The 26,449-nt window shown below is 41.8% G+C and overlaps 1 protein-coding gene across 1 annotated transcript in view; it reads right to left on the reverse strand.

Moving 5' to 3' along the window:
* Window positions 1-26,449, reverse strand: part of LOC109867642 (metabotropic glutamate receptor 8) — a 216,355-nt gene that overhangs the window by 21,468 nt on the left and 168,438 nt on the right. Inside the window, exon 7 of the mRNA XM_020456892.2 lies at window positions 8,453-8,653. Coding sequence (XP_020312481.1) covers window positions 8,453-8,653 — 201 coding nt within the window. The remainder of the gene's footprint in view (window positions 1-8,452; window positions 8,654-26,449) is intronic.

The following is a 26,449-nucleotide window of genomic DNA, read 5'->3' on the forward strand; positions in this document are numbered from 1 at the left end:
TACATACAGTATCTTTGCATTTAGCATGGGTGAAAATGTGTGCACCTCCCTTTCAGTGAGTTTGAACGAAAACTAGCCAATGCATAAATCTCAAGGTAGACCTACTGGGGTGGCAACAGCAGTGTTGGAGAATGAATGGATATGAATAGAGAAGCATGTGGAGGCGGCACAGAAATAAGGTGAAATACTGCAAGGACTCTTTGTCTCGCATGTATGCACGCACACACACTTTACCTATCCCTTCAAATTGCTGTCACAGCCATGGGTAATTGTTAAGCTAAGACTAGTGATGAGTGATTTACAGGCCACATACAAGGGTTTTATGTTCAAGATCAACCTTGGTGTGGACCTTGATTTCAGCCACTCATCACAATCCAGCATGCTAAAAGCTTGACTTTATGGCAGGGTGGAAGGTAGCCTAGAGGTAGAGAGGCGAGGCAGCAACCGAAGGTTTGCCAGTTTGAATGCTGGGTCGGACAGGAAATATCTGGTGGGAATTGAGCTGGCAACCGGAGGGCTGCTGGTTTCAAATCCTAGATGCCATTGCCTGCTGTTGTGCCCTTGAGCAATACACTGACCCCCCCCCCCCCCCCCCCCCCACAACAACTGGGATAAAGTGCAAGTCAAATTTCGGTTGGACCTTACCTGAATAAAGTGATTTTAATCTTAATCTAAGGCTAAGAAGAAGAGCTTTTTGTAAAAGGAATACATTGACAGATGACACTGAACTGTAGGTGGGCTTGATGATCTGTAAAGAGAAGAAAGAATAACACATACATGCTGTGAATGGTATTCTGTGTTGCTTCATGAATGGGTTATTGTTACAAGGCCTTTCAAAACCATGGCAATCTGATTCGTGCAGCTATACGCTCCTTACAAAACTCTTCCGGATAACACTGTATGGAAACAAGATTTTTTGTTTGGTGGAAGGAGCGCTACAGCCACATTGTCAATAAAAATGATGGACAAGTGTTATTGTACAGTAGGTCATGTAGACTCTAGTAACTCTCTGACTCTGGGGACACGTCCACATTTCATGTACCTCAATGGAGGTGAATGTCCACACATATTTCATTTAATCTAATGGCAGTGCAAACATGCAATATACAATATATCCAAAATAATGGGGTGGAAAAAGGGTTTTCAAGTGTTCCCAAAATAATGGAAACACTTGAGAAAATGAGGGAAGTATATAGTATAAAGTATAAAGTATATTGAAAGCTGGTGAGTTAATTAAGCAATTAAAATCCCATCATGCTTAGGGTCTTGTATAAAAATGCTGGGCAGGCCATTATTTTGGCTACGATGACAATGCCACCATCCACATGGCACGACTGGTCACTGAATGGTTTGATGAGCATGAAAATGATGTAAACCATATGCCATGGCCAACTCATTCACCAGATCTCAACCCAACTGAACACTTCTGGGACATTCTGGAGCGGCACCTGAGACAAGCTTTTCTATCTACAAAAAAACGAATTATGAAATGTCTTGTGGAAGAATGGTGTTTACATCCCTCCGATAGTGTTTCAGACCCTTGTGGAATCTATGCCAAGGTGCATTGAAGTTGTTTCTAGCTCGTGGGGGCCCAATGCCATATTAAGACACTTTATGTTGGCGTTTCCTTCATTTTGGCAGATACCTGTACATTATCAGCTACAATTTCCCTATTAAAGTGCCAACAGTGTCATGTATCTAATGCCAGCCCAGCTGTCAGCAAATAAGGTGAGAGTAGTCATTGCCAAGAGGCTTAATGTTCTATTAATTCACAGATTGTGATTTAATAGATCCCAGACTGAAGCAACATTCTTTAGGACACTGACAGGAAGCGGGCATTAGGAATGAGAAAAAACAGTGGGAGATTTCTAGCTTATTGAATTAATCTCCCCACTATTGATTATGCCTTGGTTACACAGAGGGCCCGGGGATGGGAGAGGAAATGTGTTGTTCATTCTGCAACATGCTCCATAGGGTTAGCAATTTGTTTGTTTTTCCAAAGGAAAGCGTGAATAGTGTGATAAAGCAATACGCACAACAAAACTGCAAATTGACTTTTTTCACCCTTTAGTTCAAATTCATGTAAACTAATGCAATAAATTACCCCGATGGCTATTCTGTTTTGATTTTCTCTAGTAGTCATATTCAAAACAATATTCTGTTTGTTTTATAATAGTAAATGTTAGCATTAGAAACAAATAGTCTTGTATGCTCATTCTCTATTAGCTTCTCAATGCTAATCTTAAAATAAGCGTATGCAAAAGGAAAGTTGTTGGGTTAGCAATTAGCCTCTGGCTATAGTCAAAGTCACAGTCCAAGTGTTGCTTTGGATGTCTGATTTGGTACATTTCAAACTCTGATTATGGGTAACCCTTATGCTCTGCTTACAAAAAACCTCTGACGCTCATATGTGATGTGTGTGTTCATATGGTACTCATATAGGCTAAATGAAGTGTGGAATACACAGGCAGGAACAGATAGACAGATACAGACTATAAAATACCCAAAGGTTTCCTTCCTCCTGGAATATTTGATGTATTTCATACACTTAGGCACCCCTGCAGGCTCAATCAAGAGTAGCACACACAAACACACACTGTATTCCCACATCCCTTTCCCCTCTTCTCTTGAATTTATCAATCTGCATTATTTATTAAAAGATTCTCCGGCAAAACATTCATCCTACACGTAGAATTGAAAATGCAAGCTCCTCTTTTTGTTTCCCTACTTCTCATTTAATTTAATGATCAAGGCAAACACACAAAAGATAGTGTTTCATCATTCAACGCAGCAATAACGTGGGTTTGACTGAACACAGACATGCAATTTCAGCCCTGCGGTCATATTCATTGCTAATTCAATGTTTTTTCCCCCGAAAACAACACAGTACAGTTCCACATTCATCAAGCTTGGCAGAGATATGAATCCCTTCAAGGTTTGAGGATTTTTTTTAAACAATCTACTGAAGCTTTACTAGTTCTGCATGTTTGCCATGAAAAGCTAGTGAGCATGCCTATTTCCCCACCCCATATCGTTCCCTAGCCCATTGCCTGAGAAGAAGATAACATAATTATTCAAATCTGCCTTTCCCTCTCAGGTAGGGAGCTGGAAGGAGAGCCACTTGGAGATATATAGAAACTTCCCCGACTGAGTTATTACAATTTTGAGGCAGATCAAGGCAAAGCGTGCCTAACAGGATACAACACAGTCTGGTCTTAGTTTAAGGACTGAGAAATATTCCCAAATTGGAGGTAGGGCCTTTGTGCTGAAAAGATGGGCCACATTCTTGAAAAAAAAAAGTGAATAGTGCACATAGATTAAATAACTGACTCATTCAGCACTACGAGTATAAAGAAATCCATTTTCAAAACCTTAGCTTCCACAGGGTCCCGAGCATTGGGAGAGATATGCGAAGTGTGTATTATTTCTTTCTACCTTTATCTAAGCAAGCCCATCTCACCACACGCTTGGAAAAGGATATCAACCTTGAAAATCTATGCAGAAATAATAGGCAAGAGATGAAGGTGTACCGGCTTTATCTAGCCTCTCATCAAACCCATTTAATAGGTACTTTGGTGTAGAATTACAAAAGTACTGGGCCAACATTAAATTAATCACACTGTTATCTCACACCACTGAACAGGAACTGTCTTCAGCTCTGCATATGTTCCAAGCTGGAGAGATAAGAGGGACATATAGACGACTGTATCTGAGTCGTACCTGTGAATCAACAATCGAGCACACGTGACAAAAACACAATAGCAGGAGAAAGCCATTCCTACCTGCCCAATAGTTACTGTATAACCCAGTAACTATGTAGTATTAAGTAATGGCAACAGAGTGTGTTCTTAGCTTACAAACAATAAGTACCTTGTAAATAATACAATGTTTCCATAGAGGAGTCGAATAATGGAACACCCAATACTGTCTATGGTAGGGATTGAAATAAAATACATTAAAATACAACAATTGATAAAGAAATAAACTACATGGGCCTCCCGAGTGGCACAGCGGTCTAAGGCATGACTCGACCTTCGCCTCCCACAAGATTGAATTTGGGAAGAAAAATAACAAAATAAATAAACTACAACTTCACTATGCCATTGAAGATATGGAATGTTGTAAAATAATTTGTATTTGACTTTCTATTCATAGTATTCATACATTTATAAAAGACAGCATAGGAAGAAAGGATAATTATTGAAATGATACATCTTCAAATATAAGGAACTGGAACACAGAAGTACTTCAAACTGGAAATTAGGTAGTAATCAACATAGTAGGGTTAAAAACACAGCAAACAGAGGGACATAGAAGGCACGGTATGTGGGTATGTGTGGGTGTGTATGTGGAGGGAGTGCGGTTGTCATGGAAGATGGGGTGTGTGATAGTGTATTATGATGGAATGTGGGTATGTGATAGTGTATTATGATGGAAGTTGGGGTGTGCGTTTTTGTGTTTGGAAAAGTGTGGAGTTAAGTGAATGAAAAAGAAAAATGGTTGCAAATGTCAGAGATATGTGATATACATTTTAAAATGAATTATAAATATTATGTATTTATTATCCTATCATGATGGAACGGTCCCCAACCATATACCCTAGACAACCACCTGAGTGACCAACACCCTAATGATAAGTCCTTATCTGTTTTATAAGCCTGCTGCAAGTAGCCCAAACACAGCCAAGACAGAAAGATAAATGCGGTCAGAGATCCGCTAAAGCAGCACTGCCCGCTCAAGAGTCTGAGCCTGCCTGGCGGGGTTGGTCCAACAAAGCCAAAGCCCCCAGATGCGTGAGAATAATATACAAGGAGTTTCTCGAAGCTGCTAATGAGAACCTTGATGACCTTGTACCTGGCCGGTGGGAATTTCCATGTGGTGCCCCCACCCAGGTAGTGGCAATGCTGGAAACACTAGCTGCAGTGACCCATGGGGATAGGGCTCACAATCGGACAATCAGAGAAGGGGCAAATTATTGTAGCCCTGGTGGCACAAAATAATCCAAAAGTCTTACTGCACAGAGATGCTTGGGAAAATGTTCATAATGGGGGACCAGAGTTTGTATGTTTCAGGATGGGGGTGGGTTGTAACGGGAGCTCCATCAGCTAGGACTTGACATTGGTTTATAAAATCTCCTTATTCTTGCTCAATTTTGCATGCCTTTTCAAACAGCTAAAACTGTATATGCACACATCAAGTCTTCTCTTGAGTTGGGCTCTGGGAATTCAAGGCACACTCAACCAGCTACCACAGCATTTTGCAGGTTTGCGCTTAGTTGGAATATCATTTGTTTTTCAACAGGACAATGACCCAACACACCTCCAGGTTGTGTAAGGGCTATTTGACCAAGAATGAGAGTGATGGAGTGCTGCATCAGATGACCTGGCCTCCACAATCACCTGACCTCAACCCAATTGAGATGGTTTGGGATGAATTGGACCGCAGAGTGAAGGAAAAGCAACCAACAAGTGCTCAGCATATGTGAGTACTCCTTCAAGGCTGTTGGGAAGCATTCCAGGTAGAGTTGGTTGCAAGAATGCCAAACTGGGCAAAGCTGTCATAAAGGCAACTAATTTCAAAATCTAAAGTATATTTTGATTTGTTTAACACATTTCGACTACCCCGTAGCACTCACTTCCGTCATCATGAAGTGCTTTGAGAGACTAGTCAAGGACCATATCACCTCCACCCTACCTGACACCCTAGACCCACTCCAATTTGCTTACCGCCCAAATAGGTCCACAGACGATGCAATCTCAACCACACTGCACACTGCCCTAACCCATCTGGACAAGAGGAATACCTATGTGAGAATGCTGTTCATCGACTACAGCTCGGCATTCAACACCATAGTACCCTCCAAGCTCGTCATCAAGCTCGAGACCCTGGGTCTCGACCCCGCCCTGATCAACTGGGTACTGGACTTCCTGACGGGCCGCCCCCAGGTGGTGAGGGTAGGCAACAACATCTCCACCCCGCTGATCCTCAACACTGGGGCCCCACAAGGGTGCGTTCTGAGCCCTCTCCTGTACTCCCTGTTCACCCACGACTGCGTGGCCACGCACGCCTCCAACTCAATCATCAAGTTTGCGGACGACACAACAGTGGTAGGCTTGATTACCAACAACGACGAGACGGCCTACAGGGAGGAGGTGAGGGCCCTCGGAGTGTGGTGTCAGGAAAATAACCTCACACTCAACGTCAACAAAACTAAGGAGATGATTGTGGACTTCAGGAAACAGCAGAGGGAACACCCCCCTATCCACATCGATGGAACAGTAGTGGAGAGGGTAGTAAGTTTTAAGTTCCTCGGCATACACATCACAGACAAACTGAATTGGTCCACTCACACAGACAGCAAGAAATTCGGCTTGTCACCAAAAGCACTCAAACTTCTACAGATGCACAATCGAGAGCATCCTGGCGGGCTGTATCACCGCCTGGTACGGCAACTGCTCCGCCCACAACCGTAAGGCTCTCCAGAGGGTAGTGAGGTCTGCACAACGCATCACCGGGGGGCAAACTACCTGCCCTCCAGGACACCTACACCACCCGATGTTACAGGAAGGCCATAAAGATCATCAAGGACAACAACCACCCGAGCCACTGCCTGTTCACCCCGCTATCATCCAGAAGGCGAGGTCAGTACAGGTGCATCAAAGCTGGGACCGAGAGACTGAAAAACAGCTTCTATCTCAAGGCTATCAGACTGTTAAACAGCCACCACTAACATTGAGTGGCTGCTGCCAACACACTGACTCAACTCCAGCCACTTTAATAATGGGAATTGATGGGAAATGATGTAAAATATATCACTAGCCACTTTAAACAATGCTACCTTATATAATGTTTACATACCCTACATTATTCATCTCATATGTATATGTATATACTATACTCTATATCATCTACCGCATCCTTATGTAATACATGTATCACTAGCCACTTTAACTATGCCACTTTGTTTACATACTCATCTCATATGTATATACTGTACTCGATACCATCTACTGTATCTTGCCTAAGCTGCTCTGTACCATCACTCATTCATATATCTTTATGTACATATTCTTTATCCCCTTACACTGTGTATAAGACAGTAGTTTTTTGGAATTGTTAGTTAGATTACTTGTTGGATTATTACTGCATTGTTCGGAACTAGAAGCACAAGCATTTCGCTACACTCGCATTAACATCTGCTAACCATGTGTATGTGACAAATAAAATTTGATTTGATTTGATTTGGTTGGAACTTGTGGATATATGGAGGATTAAATATCCTGACCTAGTGAGATATACATACTGGTTGGCCGGGTTAATTGAGGTAGTATGTACATGAATGTATAGTTAAAGTGACTATGCATATATGATAAACGGAGAGTAGCAGCACCGTTTTTTTCTTTTAATAATGTAAAATGAACAGCAGTACAGAAAGACTCATGTGAAGTGCAAATTACAGAGGATTAACCTCTTGATGCAATTGAAGCATTTAAGGCTGGGAAAACTCCAGGGCTGGATGGCATACCAGTGAAGGTATACCAAACCTTTTTTGATGTACTCAGAGGACCGTTATTAGCATGTTTTAACCACTCCTATAAAATGGTAGATTATCAGATACTCAACAAGAAGGTCTGATTTCATTATTACTGAAACAGGACCCTAGTGGTGAATATAAAGATCCAGTCCATAAAAAAAAATTGGAGGCCCCTTACACGTTAGTGTTGTGATGCAAAAATTCTAGCAAAATGCACAGCACATAGAATTAAAGAGGTATTGTCAGATATTAATCATCCTAATCAGACAGACATTTTTAAATGAACAATATATTGGTGATATTATAAGTACTGGAAACAACATAACACTATGAAAAATCTGGGAAACCATTCCTGACATTGAAAAGTTTTTTGATCAAGTATGACTGGAATTTATATATACAGTGCATTCGGAAAGTATTGTTACATGGCAGCCTTATTCTAAAATATATATTTTTTAAAACATCCCTCATCAATCTATACCCAAGATGAGAAAGTAAAGGAGAAAACGCATTAGTCAGTAATAACAGATACTGTATGGAGAGTAAGGATGAAGAGGACGAGGAGGATGAAAAGGGGTAGAAAAAGATGAACTGATCAGAAGGTGGGTTAAAAAAAAGAGTGACGGCCAGAAAAAGAGAGGAAAGGTGGAGGGTGAAGAGAGTAGAACAGAGGAGGAAAGTGTATATAACAGAAATTAAGAGGTCAAGGCTAAGAAATGTAATTCATGAATTGGTGCTTAAGGAAGAGGAATTGCAGTAATATCGAAGAAGTGGAGGTACTGCATAACAACAATGAAGTGGAAACAAAGAATTAGAAAGTGTTTCAAAAGTTGAAAAGCTGAAATTAAATAGTTGAACAAGTGTATGACATACAAATGGCTGGGGAGGTATTATGGTGATGTTGAAAAGAGTCCTTACCATTGAAGTTTACTGCCCGGATGAAGGTCAGTAGTTCCTTGCCGTCAATGTTGTGCATGCGTGGGCACAGGCCTATGTTCCCTGAGCAGAGCTCGCGGTGCATCCGGTGTAGGGCGTGGGCCATGGCATAAACCGCGTCCATCACAAACTGTACCTTCCCCTCCTGTTCATAGGTTGAGTCACGACCCACCTTCTCCAGTCCTGGTCAAGAGGAGAAAAACACCAACATAAATTCCACTGGTCAATAGACAGTCATGTTGTTGACTGTCAATTCCCAAGTATTCGCACGTGTACCTAGTAGGTGTAAATTGAAGAGTAAGGCAGTCAATACTTAAGACTCTCACGTTCGTGATCTAGTCAATATGAATATCCCTGACTTTTGCACACAGTCCTTATGTAAATGATTACATCTCACAATGGAAAACAACATCTCACAATACATACAGTACATCTCACCATGGCCACAACACCAACCTCTGTTCTAATTAGAACAATCGTATAAATAATAAAAATATGTGTTTTGTCCACAATAAGAAAATGAAATACATCTAAATATTGCTCCAGCATTGATCAAAGTTCAGAATACTTATATTCTTGACCTGACTGAGTTCTAATAGCACCTGCCTCTTTGCCAATGAGTGGAATCATGATCAGTGATTTGTTATGTTCGCTTGCGTCCTCCAGATTTGCCGCACAAATGTGTCTTTAGCAGCACATTCACCCCTCTCTCGACTGGCTAACTCCGCCCTCTAGCGGCACAGGCTGGTGGCCTGAGATGTGAAACAAACTAAACCAAACTCGTAGTCAGCTCACAAGAGAAAAAGGCAAAACTAGACACGCTGCTGACCGCGTGGTTGCGAGATGCAGGACAAAAAGCCATTTTAAAACTGTCCCGCGACACCTGCCATGTAGACAGACATTCCACAAACAAACAAAAAAGCGACATAGAGAATGAGCGCACAACTGGTAGTCGCTTATACAGTTGAAGTCGGAAGTTTACATACACCTCAGCCAAATACATTTAAACTCAGTTTCACAATTCCTGACATTAATTCATAGTGAAAATTCCCTGTCTTAGGTCAGTTAGGATCACCACTTTATTTTAAGAATGTGAAATGTCAGAATAATAGTAGAGAGAATGTTTATTTCAGCTTTTATTTCTTTCATCACATTCCCAGTGGGTCAGAAGTTTATATACACTCAATTAGTATTTGCCTTTAAATTGTTTAACTTGGGTCAAACGTTTCGGGTAGCCTTCCACAAGCTCCCCACAATATGTTGGGGGGGAATTTTGGCCCATTCCTCCTGACAGAGCTGGTGAAACTGAGTCAGGTTTGTAGGTCTCCTTGCTCACACATGCTTTTTCAGTTCTGCCCACAAATTTTCAATAGGATTGAGGTCAAGGCTTTGTGATGGCCACTCCAATACCTTGACTTTGTTGTCCTTAAGCAATTTTGCCACAACTTTGGAAGTATGCTTGGGGTCATTGTCCACTTGGAAGACCCATTTGCGACCTAGTTTTAACTTCCTGACTGATGTCTTAAGATGTTGCTTCAATATATCCATAATATAGATGGCACATAATGCCAACAATCATCGCTCCTGTGTTCCAATGGCACGTTGTGTTAGCTAATCCAAGTTTATCATTTTAAAATGCTAATTGATCATTAGAAAACCCTTTTGCAATTATGTTAGCACAGCTGAAAACTGTTGTCTTTGCTTAAAGAAGCAATAGAACTGACCTTCTTTAGCCTCATGTTTTTGGAATATGTTTATTGTGTACAGGCTTCCTTTTTACTCCTTAATTTCTGTTAGTAATGTGAAGTACCTACAATGTTGTTGGGTAATTATCACAGCCATTATCACATTGTCACAGCCATTAAACTCTGTTTTAAAATCCCTATTAACCCCATGGTAAAATCCCTGAGTGGTTTCCTTCCTCTCCGGCAACGGAGTTATCAAGGGTGCCTGTATCTTTGTAGTGGCTTGTAACGTAGATGCTGGAAGTCAAGAAGCAGGTGGTAAGTTTAATATAACAATGACTATGGACCTACACAAGTAGCATCCAGGCATGAACAAACAGATACAATATTGCCTGGGGAAGGAACCTAAGGGAGTGCCAGATAAAGGGGAGGTAATGAGTGAGGTAATGGAGAACAGGTGTGCGTGATGAAGTGCAGGTGTGCGTAATGATGAAAGCCAGGTTCGCATAATGATGATTCCCAGGACCGGTGGTTAGGTAAACTGGTGATGTCGAATGCTGGAGAGGAGGAGCAGGAGTAGATGTGACATGACTGAGTGTATTGATACACCATCCAAAGTGTAATTAATAACTGCACCATGCTCCAATGGATAGTCAATGTCTGCTTTTTTTTGTTACATACCAATAGGTGCCCTTTGCGAACCATTGAAAAACCTGGTCTTTGAATCTGTGCTTGAAATTCACTGCTCGACTGAGGGACCTTGAAGATAATTTTATGTGTGAGGTACAGAGATGGGGTAGTCATTTCAAATCATGTGTGAGGTACAGAGATGGGGTAGTCATTTTAAATCATGTTAAACACTAATGCACACATACGAATCCAGAGTCCATACAAACTATTATGTGATTTGTTAAGTACGTTTTTACTGCTGAACTTAAGTTAAATACTTGACTCAAGACATTGCAGATTTTCATTTTGAATTTGTAAACATTTCTAAAAACATAATTCCACAACATTTCAATTTAATCCATATTCAATTCAAGCTGTAACAATAAAATGTGGAAAAAGTTAAGGAGTGATCATTTTGACACCACAGGGTGAGATCTTGCGTGGAGCCCCAGATCGAGGGAGATTATCAGTGGTCTTGTATGTCTTCCATTTCCTAATTATTGCTCCCACAGTTGATTTCTTCAAACCAAGCTGCTTACCTATTGCAGATTCAGTCTTCCCAGCCTGGTGCAGGTCTACAATTTTGTTTCTGGTGTCCTTTGACAGCTCTTTGGTCTTGGCCATAGTGGAGTTTGGAGTGTGACTGTTTGAGGTTGTGGACAGGTGTCTTTTATACTGATAACAAGTTCAAACAGGTGCCATTAATACAGGTAACGAGTGGAGGACAGAGGAGCCTTTGCAGGTGACCAAGTACTTATTTTCCACCATAATTTGCAAATAAATTCATAAAAAATCCTACAATTTAGATTTTCTGGATATTTTTTATCTCATTTTGCCTGTCATAGTTGAAGTGTACCTATGATGAAAATTACAGGCCTCTCTCATCTTTTTAAGTGGGAGAACTTGCACAATTGGTGGCTGACTAAATACTTTTTTGCCCCACTGTATATAGAAATGCATACTTTCTTACTCATAACTGGTTTGGTGTGCTATAACTTGTTTTTATAGGAATCAGTATGCACATACTGTACTGGCACTGGCCAAGTTTGCTAATCATTAGTTTGCCTTGAGGATATTACTTCAGAACACCTAAATAATTTGTTCTAATCTACAAGTATGAGGAATTCAAGGCATTTGCAAATTACACTGGAAAATTTAAAATATAAGATGGGTCTCTCATCAAAAACCAATGAAAGATGATTTCTCATTACTCAAGAGAGGTTAACATACTTGTGTCCTCTAATAATAGAGTGAGGTATCTCACTACCCGTTTTCTGGGGGAGATCACTAAACGCTCCAATCACACAAGGTCTGTCGTAGACAGACAGGAAGTGTGGCGACTAGTGGGGGACCCCACTCTATAAAAGTTGCCACCATCCCGCCCTCTGACATGTTCTCAAGCATATCTTTCTTCCTTGCGCTCTTGCGAACAGGGAAATGCGATGATGTACCTAACTCTATTATCAGAGAACCGGGGTTGCGCTAGTAACCTTAAGATCTCTTTCAAAAATGTGTTTTGTTATCTCACTATGGGATATAGCCCACTCCCGTATCAACGATATGATCTCTGAAGCCAGGAAGTCCCGACGGACTTTTCCCTCTAGCTGAGGATTGCATGTGCCAAGCAGATGCAGTGATGTCCATTTTGTAAAAATCTCAAAAGTATGAGGGGTAGCCAACGTACCGCATAACAAATCTCTTGCACAGAGATGCCTAAAAGGAACAATCTTTTTTTCATCAGTCCACTGTTGGTACAGTCCGAAATGTGTGTGAATGTGGGACCTTTGTCTGTGAAAACTGTGAGCTCAACTTTTTACACAGCACATTCCCAGTCTACAGAACCCCTCTAGAAATTGTTGGCTGTGTTACATGAAAGATAGAAAGGGGAACAGGACCTGGTTTGTTTGTGTGGCAGCTGAATGCTAGGGCAAATTATTTTGCATCATAGATGAACAAACATGTTTAGGTTATGGCACTCTAGTGAGTGTGACTCATTGCAGAAATAGGCACTAGCAAAGGGACTCAGATGTAGCTCGGACTCAGAAATTTTACCTCTCTTGCATGTTTTCCTTTCCGGCATGTTCCCTCTCCCTTGTAGGTTTTCTCTTTCTTATCAAAGACATCCTGCGTGCCAGCCTCCTTTTATGTTTAATTCCTCACTGGGGATGTTAAAGACTTGTAAATTGTAATGACTGTAAAAAAAAAAAAAATGCTTTTGGAAATGCTCTCGTTCCCGACTCTTTGTGTAATAGACCATGTCAAGCCTGCTCTTGCTCCCCCTCTCTTGCGCTCGAGGGTGCCAGGCGGCCCATTACGCACACTTGTCACCATCGTTACGTGAACCAGCGCTTCTTTGGACTCACCTGGACTCCATTTCTTTGTTGATTTCCTATATCTGTCTGTTCCTCAATTTGATCCCTGTGTCACCATTGATGCCGTTATGTTTTCCCATGTCCTTGTTTGTTTCTTGTCTGTTATCCATTAAATGTTCACTCCCTGTACTTGCTTCTCATCTCCCAAAGTCTGTCCTTACAGAATGCTGACACCACAATTTGAAGCATCAGGGAGGTTTTTGTTGGTGACGTCAGGTCCGGTTGCCGCTGCCGGGGAAACCAGGAATGTCTCAGCTGGCTCGTCGGGCTTCCACGCCTTAGCTGGCTCAAGAGGTTTCCTTCCCTTGGTTGGCTCAGCAGGCTCCCATCCCACGTCATGCCTCAGCCAGCTCGTCGGGCTCCCACGCCTCAGCTGGCTCATCAGGTTCCCATACCACGTCGTGCCTCAGCCAGCTCGTCAGGCTCCCACACCTCGTCGGTGGTCGAGTGCACCAGGCGACCCATCATTACGCACACTTGTCACCATTGTTACGCGCATCAGCGCTTCTTTGGACTCCATTACTTTGTTGATTCCTCCTCCTATATCTGTTTGTTCCTTGGTTTGATCCCCGTGTTGATTGATGTTGTTATGTTTCCCCTCTCCAGATGTTGTCATTGTTTGCTTCTTGTCTGTTATCCATTAAATGTTCACTCCCTGTACTTGCCTCTCGTCTCCCAGCGTCTGTACTTACACTATATGCTAGTTGAATGGACAAACTGTAGTTGTAAAAGCTAATAGCTGTTATATGCCTTATTTGTTTCATATGTTGTCATTTCATTTTGATTTGAGTGTTGTATATGGTTGGCGATTTACAGTGCCTTGCGAAAACTGAAAAATTGGGCGTGCAAAATTATTCAGCCCCTTTACTTTCAGTGCAGCAAACTCTCTCCAGAAGTTCAGTGAGGATCTCTGAATGATCCAATGTTGACCTAAATGACTAATGATGATAAAGACAATCCACCTGTGTGTAATCAAGTCTCCGTATAAATGCACCTGCACTGTGATAGTCTCAGAGGTCCGTTAAAAGCGCAGAGAGCATCACGAAGAACAAGGAACACACCAGGCAGGTCCGAGATACTGTTGTGGAGAAGTTTAAAGCCGGATTTGGATACAAAAAGATTTCCAAAGCTTTAAACATCCCAAGGAGCATTGTGCAAGCGATAATATTGAAATGGAAGGAGTATCAGACCACTGCAAATCTACCAAGACCTGGCCGTCCCTCTAAACCTTCAGCTCATACAAGGAGAAGACTGATCAGAGATGCAGCCAAGAGGCCCATGATCACTCTGGATGAACTGCAGAGATCTACAGCTGAGGTGGGAGACTCTGTCCATAGGACAACAATCAGTCGTATATTGCACAAATCTGGCCTTTATGGAAGAGTGGCAAGAAGAAAGCCATTTCTTAAAGATATCCATAAAAAGTGTAGTTTAAAGTTTGCCACAAGCCACCTGGGAGACACACCAAACATGTGGAAGAAGGTGCTCTGGTCAGATGAAACCAAAATTGAACTTTTTGGCAACAATGCAAAACGTAAAAGCAACACAGCTCATCACCCTGAACACACCATCCCCACTGTCAAACATGGTGGTGGCAGCATCATGGTTTGGGCCTGCTTTTCTTCAGCAGGGACAGGGAAGATGGTTAAAATAGATGGGAAGATGGATGGAGCCAAATACAGGACCATTCTGGAAGAAAACCTGATGGAGTCTGCAAAAGACCTGAGACTGGGACGGAGATTTGTCTTCCAACAAGACAATGATCCAAAACATAAAGCAAAATCTACAATGGAATGGTTCAAAAATAAACATATCCAGGTGTTAGAATGGCCAAGTCAAAGTCCAGACCTGAATCCAATCGAGAATCTGTGGAAAGAACTGAAAACTGCTGTTCACAAATGCTCTCCATCCAACCTCACTGAGCTTGAGCTGTTTTGCAAGGAGGAATGGGAAAAAATGTCAGTCTCTCGATGTGCAAATCTGATAGAGACATACCCCAAGCGACTTACAGCTGTAATCAGCAGCAAAAGGTGGCGCTACAAAGTATTAACTTAAGGGGGCTGAATAATTTTGCACGCCCAATTTTTCAGTTTTTGATTTGTTAAAAAAGTTTGAAATATCCAATAAATGTCGTTCCACTTCATGATTGTGTCCCACTTGTTGTTGATTCTTCACAAAAAAATACAGTTTTATATCTTTATGTTTGAAGCCTGAAATGTGGCAAAAGGTCGCAAAGTTCAAGGGGGCCGAATACTTTCGCAAGGCACTGTAAATGTCTTAATTTTCAGGTTTGAATGAGACAATGTATTCCCCTAAAAATGTTCTTTCAATAAAGTTCTTGTTTTATAAAAATGATATCTTTCCTTATCATATATATTAGACTAAATGCTAATTGTATTTTTTTGGGTTGCAGATATGTGTTTAATATACTATCCAGATAAAGTTTCTCATCACATAACTTTCCATAGAATTTGACAAAAATACCATCGTTCACTAAAACGTCAGTAACGCATTCACAGTAAAATATATTTCTCTTCTGATTTCAGATTTCGTCATGAGACATTTTTGTAAATGGCAGTTGTTTGGGAGAAAAGCATTGGTTTTCATATAAGATACACATGTTCACAGGTGTTTCTCTTGGCTGATTACAATTTGATGTGGTGCTATTGTGTGTCATATCATTTAAAATAACTGTTTCTCAGCTTTCAAAATATGTATCATGTTTTCATGTAAGGTTTGACATCAGCTAGTTATTCTCATTTATGCACGCCGATGTCATGGTCCAGTAAAAAGAAAATGGTTTCCTGACTTTCCGAGCAGGAAAGGGTTAAATCGTTCAGTATTAGCAATAGTAAATAAGAGTCTGGTTGCAGCAGTTGTGAATCATGTGTAGCAGGAATGTATGTGTGCATGTGTTTGTGTGGTTGTTTGCGTGAGTGAGTGCATGTGTGCTAAGGTGCGGAGAGTCAGTGCAGTTGGTCAGTTCAGTTCAAGTGTTCAGCAGTCTGATGGCTTGTAGATATAAACTATCTCTGAGCCTGTTGGTACCAGACATCTTGCTCTGATACCATCTGCCCCTCAGGCACCGTTTCAAATAATAGTCCTGGATGGGTGGGAACATGACCCCAGTGATTACTGGGCCATCTTCACCATCGGCTGGATGGCCTTGTGGTCGTAGGAATGGAGCAATTCCCATACCAGGCCGTTATGTACCTGTTCAGGACGCTCTTGATATTGCATTGTGGCATGAATTTCTTCAGCTGCCTTAGGAAGAAGAGGTGCTGTTCCGCCCTCTTGACAATATCGGTGGTGTTGTAGGTTCATGTCTGGTCAACAGTGATGTGGACACTGAGGAACTTAAAACTGCTAACTCTCTCTACTTCAGTCCTGTTGATGTGGATCGGGGTGTGTTCCCTCTGCTGATTGAAGTCAACAATCAACGTCTTTGTTTTGCTGACCATGAGGGAAAGGTTGTCCTGGCAACACAATGCCAGGTCACTTACCTCCTCCCTATAGGCTGGCTCATCATTATCAGGCCTTCAACTGTGGTTATCAGGCCTTCAACCGTGAAATCTTTCAGCAAATGTGATGATGGAGTTGGTGTCGTGAAAAGTGCAAAGCCACACAGTTGTGGGTGAACAGGGAGTACAGCAGAGGGCTGAGTACACACCCATGGGTGGCCACTCTGCTAAGAGTCAGTGTGGAGGATGTGCTTTTGCCAATCCTCAAAGCCTGTGGTCTTCCTGTCAGGAAGTCCAGGATCCAGTTGCAGAGGGTAGTGTCCAGACCCAGGGCTCTGAGCTTGGAGGGAACAATAGTGTTGGATGCTGAACTGTAGTCAATGACCAGCATTCTCACATAGGTGTTCCCCTTGTCCAGATGTGTTAGGGCCATGTGAATAGTGATGGAAATGGCATCTTCTGTGGATCTGTTGGAGCAGTAGGCAAATTAGTGGGTCCAGTGTGCCTGGCATGCTGGCCTTGATGTGGGCCAGCTTCTTGTATTACTTAATGATGACGGGGTGAGTGCGATGGGGTGCGTGCGATGGGGCGATATTAATTTGGGTGACATCAATAAGGGATCATAGCTTTCACCTGGTCAGTCTATGTCATGTAAAGCACAGGGGTTCCTAATGTTTTGTACACTCTGCATATATACACACCTTCAAATTTGTGGATTCGGCTATTTAAGCCACACCCGTTTCTGTATGAAATCAAGCACAGAGCCATTCAATCTCCATCGACAAACATTGGTAGTAGAATGGCCTTACTGAATAGTTCAGTGACATCGGCATTTTATTCATTTTATTTAACTAGGCAAGTCAGTTAAGAACACAATCATATTTTACAATGACGGCCTAATCATGTCATCCTTCCAACAATTCAGTTCATCAAAATTCTCCCCTGTTAGAGCTGCCCCAGTCAACTGTAAGCGCTGTTATTATGAAGTGGAAACATCTAAGAACAACAACGGCTCAACCACGAAGTGGTAGGCCACACAAGCTCCGAGAATGGGACTGCCAAGTGTCAAAGCGCGTAGAGCGTAAAATCAGGTGATTGCTACATGCCCTTTTGCATAATGCCAACTGCAACGTTTGGTGGAGGAGCAATAATGGTCTGGGGCTGTTTTTCATGGTTCGGGCTAGGCCCCTTTTTAATTTATTTTTATTTCACCTTATTTAACCAGGTAGGCAAGTTGAGAACAAGTTCTCATTTACAATTGCGACCTGACCCCTTAGTTCCAGTGAAGGAAAAGCTTAACGCTACAGTATACAATGACCTTCTAGACTATTCTTTGCTTCCAACTTTGTGGTAGGAAGGCCCTTTCCTGTTTCAGAATGACCTGTGCACGAAGCGATGTGGATTAACTTAACTGGCCTGTACAGAGCCCTGACCTCAACTCCATCGAAAACCTTTGGGATGAATTGGAACGCAGACTGTGAACCAGGACTAATCACCCAACATCAGTGCCCAACCACACTAATGCTCTTATGGCTGAATGGAAGCAAGTCCCTGCAGCAGTGTTCTAACATCTAGTGGAAAGCCCTCCCAAAAGAGTTGAGGCTGTTATACCAGCAGAAGGGGGACCAACTCCATATTAATGCCCATGACTTTGGAATGAGATGTTCGACGAGAGCAAGTTGACACAATAACTGTTAGCAAAGGTGTTAGCTAGAGAAGACGTGCTGGATGTTGCAGGGATTTGTAGTTTTGCATGATGTCTACTTCGATGCTAATTAGCATTTTTGAATCTGTGAGTAAATAGAGCGGAATATATTGATTAAAGTCACCTTGTCCAAGAGAGATTAAAATGGTTATAAAAATGTCACGCCAATGTAAGGCTACACAAAACATAGCCCTTATTTTAAGTGTTTCTAAATTCCCCAATGGGAAAAAATTTATGGTGGAAAACCGATTGGAACCATTTCCCTGTTTGAACATTTTTATGAGTATTATGACACCTCCACGTTGAGGCTCTACACTCTCTACACTTGACAGACAACTTAATCACGGGTCCTGGCATTTCAATTAAACATCACTTACTAGGGCAAATGTATTACCTCTGTACAGGACAGACTAGTTTCTGTTTTCCATTTTCTATCATGCCCTGGGGTTCAATTAGATTAGAACATTAGATAAATGAACAACTATTTACAGAGATAGTCTTGTGTGATGAGAGAAGTAGAAAAAGAATCAACCGCACTAATTTCAGCGCATATAAGGCTCTGACAAGCCTGAATATATTTACATTAATGGCTTATTGTTATAATCCCCATTGTTATTTCCGAACATCAAAAATGTGTCAGATTCTATCAACGTAGCAATAATAATGACATGCTTCTAGGTCTAGCATTGTTTTGCAAGATTTTTTATAGAATACATAGAAATACTAAGCAGACAAAATTGAATGGATTGAGTAGGTACTGACATTACAGGTTAAATATGTCTAATTCAATCGGTCTAGCCTTCAGTACTATGCTTCAATAGTATGCATTGAACTCAACTCAAAAGTAAACTATAAAAAGTATGTCGACACCTGCTCATTGCTCATTGAACATCAAATTCCAAAATCATGGGCATTAATATAGAGTTGGTCCCCTCTTTGCTGCTATAAAAGTGACCACTCTTCTGGGAAGGATTTCCACTAGATGTTGGAACATTGCTGGGAGACTTGCTTCTATTCTGCCATGAGCATTAGTGAGGTCGGGCACTGATGTTGGGCAATTAGGCCTGACTTGCATTTGGCATTCCAATTCATCCCAAAGGTTTTTGTTGGGTTTGTTGGTGTTTCACACTGATCTCGACAAACCATTTCTGTATGGACCATCGCTTTGGGGCATTGTGCATTGTCATGCTGAAACAGGAAAGGGCCTTCCCCAAACTGTTGCCACAAAGTTGGAAGCACAGAATCGTCTAGAACAGTGGTCGCCAACCGTTCCATCGCGATCTTCATTCCTAGTCGATCACCAAATATTTCTGTAGAAAAGCCAACGAACGTTAAAGGCTTGCGCTCCTTTTTGTGTTGCCGGGAGGTGCACTTGATTCAAAAGTCCTGCACACCGGGTAAGCAAAGTGTTCCCATTAGACAAACACTGCAAACGCCGCGGACCGTCAAATCTGTGACTGAATCGAGTGCACCTACTGCCCTGCCCCATCGGATAGCTCAAATCACCGTGGCTACAGAGTTTCCATGACCCTGGCCACAGCCAAGTTTAATAGGCTACTAGCCTATGTAAGATTGAGTAACTTTTAAAACCATGACCACAGAGAGACTGTCAATTAATGCAGCAAAGAGCTGCTGTTTTTATAAGTGAGTTCATGTTTAAGTTTACATTCAGCACTGTCACTGTTTTTATTCAACACTAATAAATCGTTTTCAACGGTCATCCAACTCGGAATTCCAAGTTGGAAACTTGGGCATCTTTCTAGAGCTCCAACTTTTCAACCTGAAGATCACTGATGTCGTGATTTGACCTCGTTCACCATCAGGTGCAGGTACCATCAGTCCAGTAAAATAAAAATGCTAATTGTTTCAATTCATGCTCCACAGTGCCTCACAAGTGCTAAACCAACTAATTTATTTTGTTATCGAAGCTCGAGTTTTGAAATATAAATGGTCTGATTAACAATATTGGCAGGCCAATCATATAGCCAATATGATGTGATTATGTATTAGGCCTACTGCCAAAACCTCATTCATACAGAACTGTTTTTGTGAGGTTAATGTAAAAAAGAAAATCTGAGCAGTAGATCTCAGCTTGCTTTTTGACTGCGAAAGTGATCTTGACTCAGAAAAGGTTGGTGACCACTGGTCTAGAATGTCATTGTATGCTGTAGCGTTAAGATTTCCCTTCACTGGAACTAAGGGGCGTAGCCTGAACCATGAAAAACAGCCCCAGACCATCTTTCCTCCTCTACCAAACTGTACAGTTGGCACTAGGCATTGGGCAGGTAGCGTTCTCCTGGCATCCACAAAAATCTGATTAATCAGTCGGACGACCAGATGGTGAAGCGGGATTCATCACTCCAGAGAACGCGTTTGTACTGTTCCAGAGTCCAATGGTGGAGAGCTTTACACCTCTCCAGCCGACGCTTGGCATTGCGCATGGTTATGTTTGGCTTGTGTGCAGCTGCTCGACAATGGAAACCCATTTCATGAAGCTCCCGACGAACAGTTTGTGTGCTGGCGTTGCTTCCAGAGGCAGTTTGGAACTCGGTAGTGAGTGTTGCAACCAAGGACAGATGATTTTTACGCGCTACGCGCTTCACCATTTGGTGGTCCCGTTCTCTGAGCTTTTGTGACCTCAAGTGGAGACTTTAGCATGTAAATCTTGGTGGAGCAAACGCAAAAAAATGTGGGATGCATGCCAGAAAAGCCACTACACAACACAACACAACACTAAACAATACATTAATTGCACTATAACAGTGGTACCCACAAACTGTTAAGGCCTCCACAAAGCTGTCCCAACATAAGAGCTTTCTTTTCACCACCATGGAGTGAATCCTTGTTACCGCTAAACATGGCTTTCAGCAGAGCCTTGTCTAGCAGCGAAACAGTAAATTCAGCTTAATTTACTGCCTTTAAAAAAATTGCTGATATGGCTGATTTGCTTTAACAAATGTGGTTTCTACAGCAATTGACATGTACAAACTATGCATAAGGGAACAACAAGAGGATAAGGGACAATCCAAAATGTTGAATAAAACATTAATCAGTGAGCTAGGACGGACAGCAACAGAATTCAGAACATGGGCCATTCTTACAGTATTCTCTCTGTACACAAAGTCAGAGCCGTAGGATAAGTAGAGGGGGCATTTAAGTAGACAATGAACGCTCTTACAATATTCAATGAATACATTTCTCTAAAACAGGCTATAGGCTACATATGCACCACAAAGTCAGAACAGTAGGCTAAATTATGAGGGGGAAATGGACCAAATTATTAAGGTGAAGCACATGGGCTACTAACAGCTTACTTTCTTAGCTACAGTATAAATATCTCCCTGGCATATTACATAATTTATGCAGCAGCATACAATACATTTTTGGTGTCACCTTGTTCTGCTGTGCTCACAAACAGGAAGGTGGCGCGGCGGTCCTTCTTGTGGGTAAATTTTTATGGTGCTTTCAAGATAACTGGGAACTCTGAAAAAAACAAGGTTGAATCAGGTCGGAAAGTGATCTTCAGGTTGGAGCTCTAGAAAGAGGCCCGAGTTCCTGACTAGGAATTCCGGGTTGGATTACGTCCCAGTTGGAGCTCTTTTTTTCTGAGTTCCCAGTTGTCTTGAACTCACTGAAGTCTGAGATTTCAAAATGTCCAGTTGTCTTGAACGTAGCAGAAGTCATGCTGGATTGACAGCATCGCCAATGTATTCAACCTTTTCTGGTCCAGGGTGTTGCATGTGAATGTTTATCCTGTTAAGCTTGGAAAAAACCCAGACTAGGACCACACACCGACTCCACTGAATAGCAGGTTAGTGATTGATTTGAAAAGCTTGCAGTTAACCACTGATTCCTTCCAAACCACTCATTGTTAAATTGCGATTTCCAACTTGTTGTGTAATGTCGATGTCCAATGGCCAATGAGCACCGATACATTTTATGTATAATTTCTCTTCATCATTGAAAATCATTTGCAAGTAGATTATCGACTTGATTCATGATGATGACAGCCTGTCTAGCTTCCTAGCGAAGATTTAGAAAGTATGATATTGACATAATCAATCCAATCAAAGCTTCGGTAGATACAGTGCATTCGGAACGAATTCAAACCTCTTGACCTTTTCCACATGTTGTTATGTTAGACTTATTCTAAATTGGAATACATCATTTTTTTCCTTCATCAATCTACACACAAAACCCTATAATGACAAAGCAAAAACTGTTTTCTATAAATTTTAGCAAATGTATTAACAATAAAAAACTGAAATATAACATTTACATAAGTATTCAGACCCTTTACTCAGTACTTTATTGAAGCACATTTGGCAGCGATTACAGCCTTGAGTCTTCTTGGGTATGACTCTACAAGCTTGGCACACCTGTATTTGGGGAATTTCTCCCATTCTTCTCTGCAGATCCTCTCAAGCTCTGTCAGGTTGGATGGGGAGCGTCGCTGCACAGCTATTTGTAGGTCTCTTCAGACATGTTAGATCAGCATCAAGTCTGGGCTTTGTATGGGCCACTCAAGGACATTCAGAGACACTCCTAAGTTGTCTTGGCTCTGTGCTTAGGGTCGTTGTCCCGTTGGAAGGTAAACCTTCGCCCCAGTCTGAGGTCCATAGTGTTCTGAAACAGGTTTTCATCAAAGATCTCTCTGTACTTTGCTCCATTTATCTTTCCCTCAATCCTGATTAGTCTCCCAGTCCCTACCACTGAAAAACATCCCCACAGTATGATGCTGCCACCTACATGCTTCACCGTAGGGATGATGCCAGGTTTCCTCCAGACATGACACATGGCATTCATCAGTCTTGGTTTTATCAGACCTGATAATCTTGTTTCTCATGGTCTGAGAGTCTAGGTGCCTTTTTGCAAACTCCAAGCGAGCTGTCATTACCTTTTACTGAGGATTGGCTTCCGTCTGGCCACTCTACCATAAGGGCCTGATTGGTGGAGAGCTACAGAGATGGTCGTCCTTCTGGAAGTTTCTCCCATCTCCAAAGAAGAACTCTGGAGCTCTGTCAGAGTGACCACCGGGTTCTTGTTCACCTCCCTGACCAAGGCACTTCCTCCCTCGATTTCAATAATGATCAATGTAAACAGGATGCACCTGAGCTCAATTTCAAGTCTCATAGCAAAGGGTCTGAATAATTATGTAAATAAGGTATTCTGTTTTTGTTTTTTAATAACTTTGTAAAATGTCTAAAAACCTGTTTTCGCTTCATCATTATAGGGCATTGTGTGTAGATTGCTGAGGAAATGGTTTTATGTAATCCATTTTAGAATAAGCCTGTAACTTAACAAAATGTGGAAAAAGTCAATTGGTCTGAACACTTTCCAAAGGCACTGTATATCATTCCATTCACAGGGGCTCTGCTAATGACTTTCTGTTTTGCTCATTAAGATATTTAATATTTAGAATGCTTTTAAACTAGCAAATGTGCAATTACACACTGGCCCAGTGTATTTTGTTGCCTTGCACATGTCTCTATTTGAATTACAGCAGCCTGCTACGAATGCTGTGAAGGGAGGTGGGAGTTGATTTGTGTTTTTGTATTTTTTTTCTACATAGAAAATTAGAAAATGTATACATTAGCAATTAACGATATATACAATTCAGGCATGATATTTGCATATCCTTGTCAGATCTCCTGTTTCTTGGCAAGGAGGAAGAAGCCCTAAGGAATTTATCAGGATACTGGCAGGACACTTCTGGCCGCTAATAAAAGTCCTCAGACTACCAGTGCCACTTATTTCCCACTCTTATCTGGGTTCATTGTTTTTATGACTGTATTCTGTCCAAGATGTTGAGATCTATTTCCTACAACCATCTGACTTTACTGAGTGCCTATACAAGGCCTATAAAAAATATAAATGTAAAGGCTATTCATTTCAAAGCCCTATCGTCCTGTCTAATCCAGTAAACGTAGACCAGTGCTCTCCAACCCTGTTCCTGGAGAACTACTCTCCTGTAGGTTTTTACTCCAACCTCAGTTATAACTAATTTGATTCAGTTTATCAACCAGCTAATTATTAGAATCAGGTGCCCTAGATTAGTGTTGGGCTGAAAATCTACAGGTAGGATGTTAATGGCCAGTGTACAGTCGAAGCAAAATGTTTGAGAATGACTCAAATATTAATTTCCACAAAGTTTGTTGCTTCAGTGTCTTTAGATATTTTTGTCAGATGTTACTATGTAATACTGAAGCATAAGCATTTCATAAGTGTCAAAGGCTTTTATTGACAATTACATGAAGTTGATGCAAAGAGTCAATATTTGCAGTGTTGACCCTTCTTTTTCAAGACCTCTGCAATCCGCCCTGGCATTCTGTCAATTAACTTCTGGGCCACATCCTGACTGATGGCAGCCCATTCTTGCATAATCAATGCTTGGAGTTTGTCAGAATTTGTGGGTTTTTGTTTGTCCACCTGCCTCTTTTGTTTGACCACAACTTCTCAATGCGATTAAGGTCTGGGGAGTTTCCTGGCCATGGACCCAAAATATCAATGTTTTGTTCCCCGAGCCACTTAGTTATCACGTTTGCCTTATGGCAAGGTGCTCCATCATCCTGGAAAAGGCATTGGTCATCACCGACCTGTTCCTGGATGGTTGGGAGAAGTTACTCTCGGAGGATGTGTTGGTACCATTCTTTATTCATGGCTGTGTTCTTAGGTAAAATTGGGTGGGCTCACTCACCCCACTCCCTTGGCTGAGAAGCAACCCCACACATGAATTGTCTTTACTGTTGGCATGACACAGGACTGATGGTAGCACTCACCTTGTCTTCTCCTGACAAGCTTTTTTCCAGATGCCCCGAACAATCGGAAAGGGGATTCATCAGAGAAATTGTCTTTACCCCAGTCCTCAGCAGTCCAGTCCCTGTACCTTTTGCAGAATATCAGTCTGTCCCTGATGTTTTTCCTGGAGAGACGTGGCTTCTTTGCTGCCCTTCTTGACACCAGGCAATCCTCCAAAGGTATTCGCCTCACTGTATGTGCAGATGCACTCACACCTGCTTGCTGCCATTCCTGAGCAAGCTCTGTACTGGTTGTTCCCCGATCCCGCAGCTGAATCAACTTTAGGAGATGTTCCTGGTGCTTGCTGGACTTTTTTGGGCACCCTGAAGCCTTCTTCACAAAAATGTAACTGCTCTCTTTGAAGTTCATGACGATCCGATAAATGGTTGATTTAGGTGCAATCTTACTGGCAGCAATATCCTTGCCTGTGAAGCCCTTTTTGTGCAAAACAATGATGATGGCACGTATTTCCTTGCAAGTAACCATTGTTGACAGAGTAAGAACAAGGATTCCAAGCACCACCCTCCTTTTGAAGCTTTCAGTCTGTAATTCGAATTCAATCAGCATGACAGAGTGATCTCCAGCCTTGTCCTCATCAACACTCACACCTGTGTTAATGAGAGAGTCACTGACATGATGTCAGCTGGTCCTTTTGTGGCAGGGCTGAAATGCAGTGTAAATGTTTCTGGGGGATTCAGTTCATTCGCATGGCAAAGAGGGACTTTGCAATTCATCTGATCACTCTTCATAACATTCTGGAGTATATGCAAATTGCCATCATACAAACTGAGGCAGCAGATGTTGTGAAAATGTATATTTGTGTCATTCTCAAAACTTTTGGCCACGACTGTATTGTAAGTCAGACCTATATTCTGTCCGACCCACACTATCTCTCCTAAGAGATTGGCTGGTGTTAGAAACCCTTCGCATCAATTCACTTCAGCTTCGCCATTACTTTCAAAGGGGAATGTCAAGAGCAGGCCTTTGATACTATAACAAGCTTGGGAAGATGTCTGGCGGAAGATGTAACATATTACCCTATAAGACTCTTTGAAGAAAATCCCTAATCAAAAGTGTACGTTCCAAAATGTTCCTGAGCGCTGTGCACTTAGCTTCCATCTCCAACCTCCAATTGAAGGTGACTCCTCCCCTGACTGTCACTCTGCTTTCAAATCAAGAAGCCAAGTCATTAGAGGGAAAGAGAACCAGTAGACAAAAATGGAGGGAAAGGGCGACAGACTGGGTTTTTGTCAAGATTGCGTTTGATCTGGATATGTTTGGAATCAAGC

Source organism: Oncorhynchus kisutch, linkage group LG22 (genome assembly GCF_002021735.2).
Source record: "Oncorhynchus kisutch isolate 150728-3 linkage group LG22, Okis_V2, whole genome shotgun sequence".
Classification (NCBI taxonomy): Eukaryota; Metazoa; Chordata; class Actinopteri; order Salmoniformes; family Salmonidae; genus Oncorhynchus; species Oncorhynchus kisutch.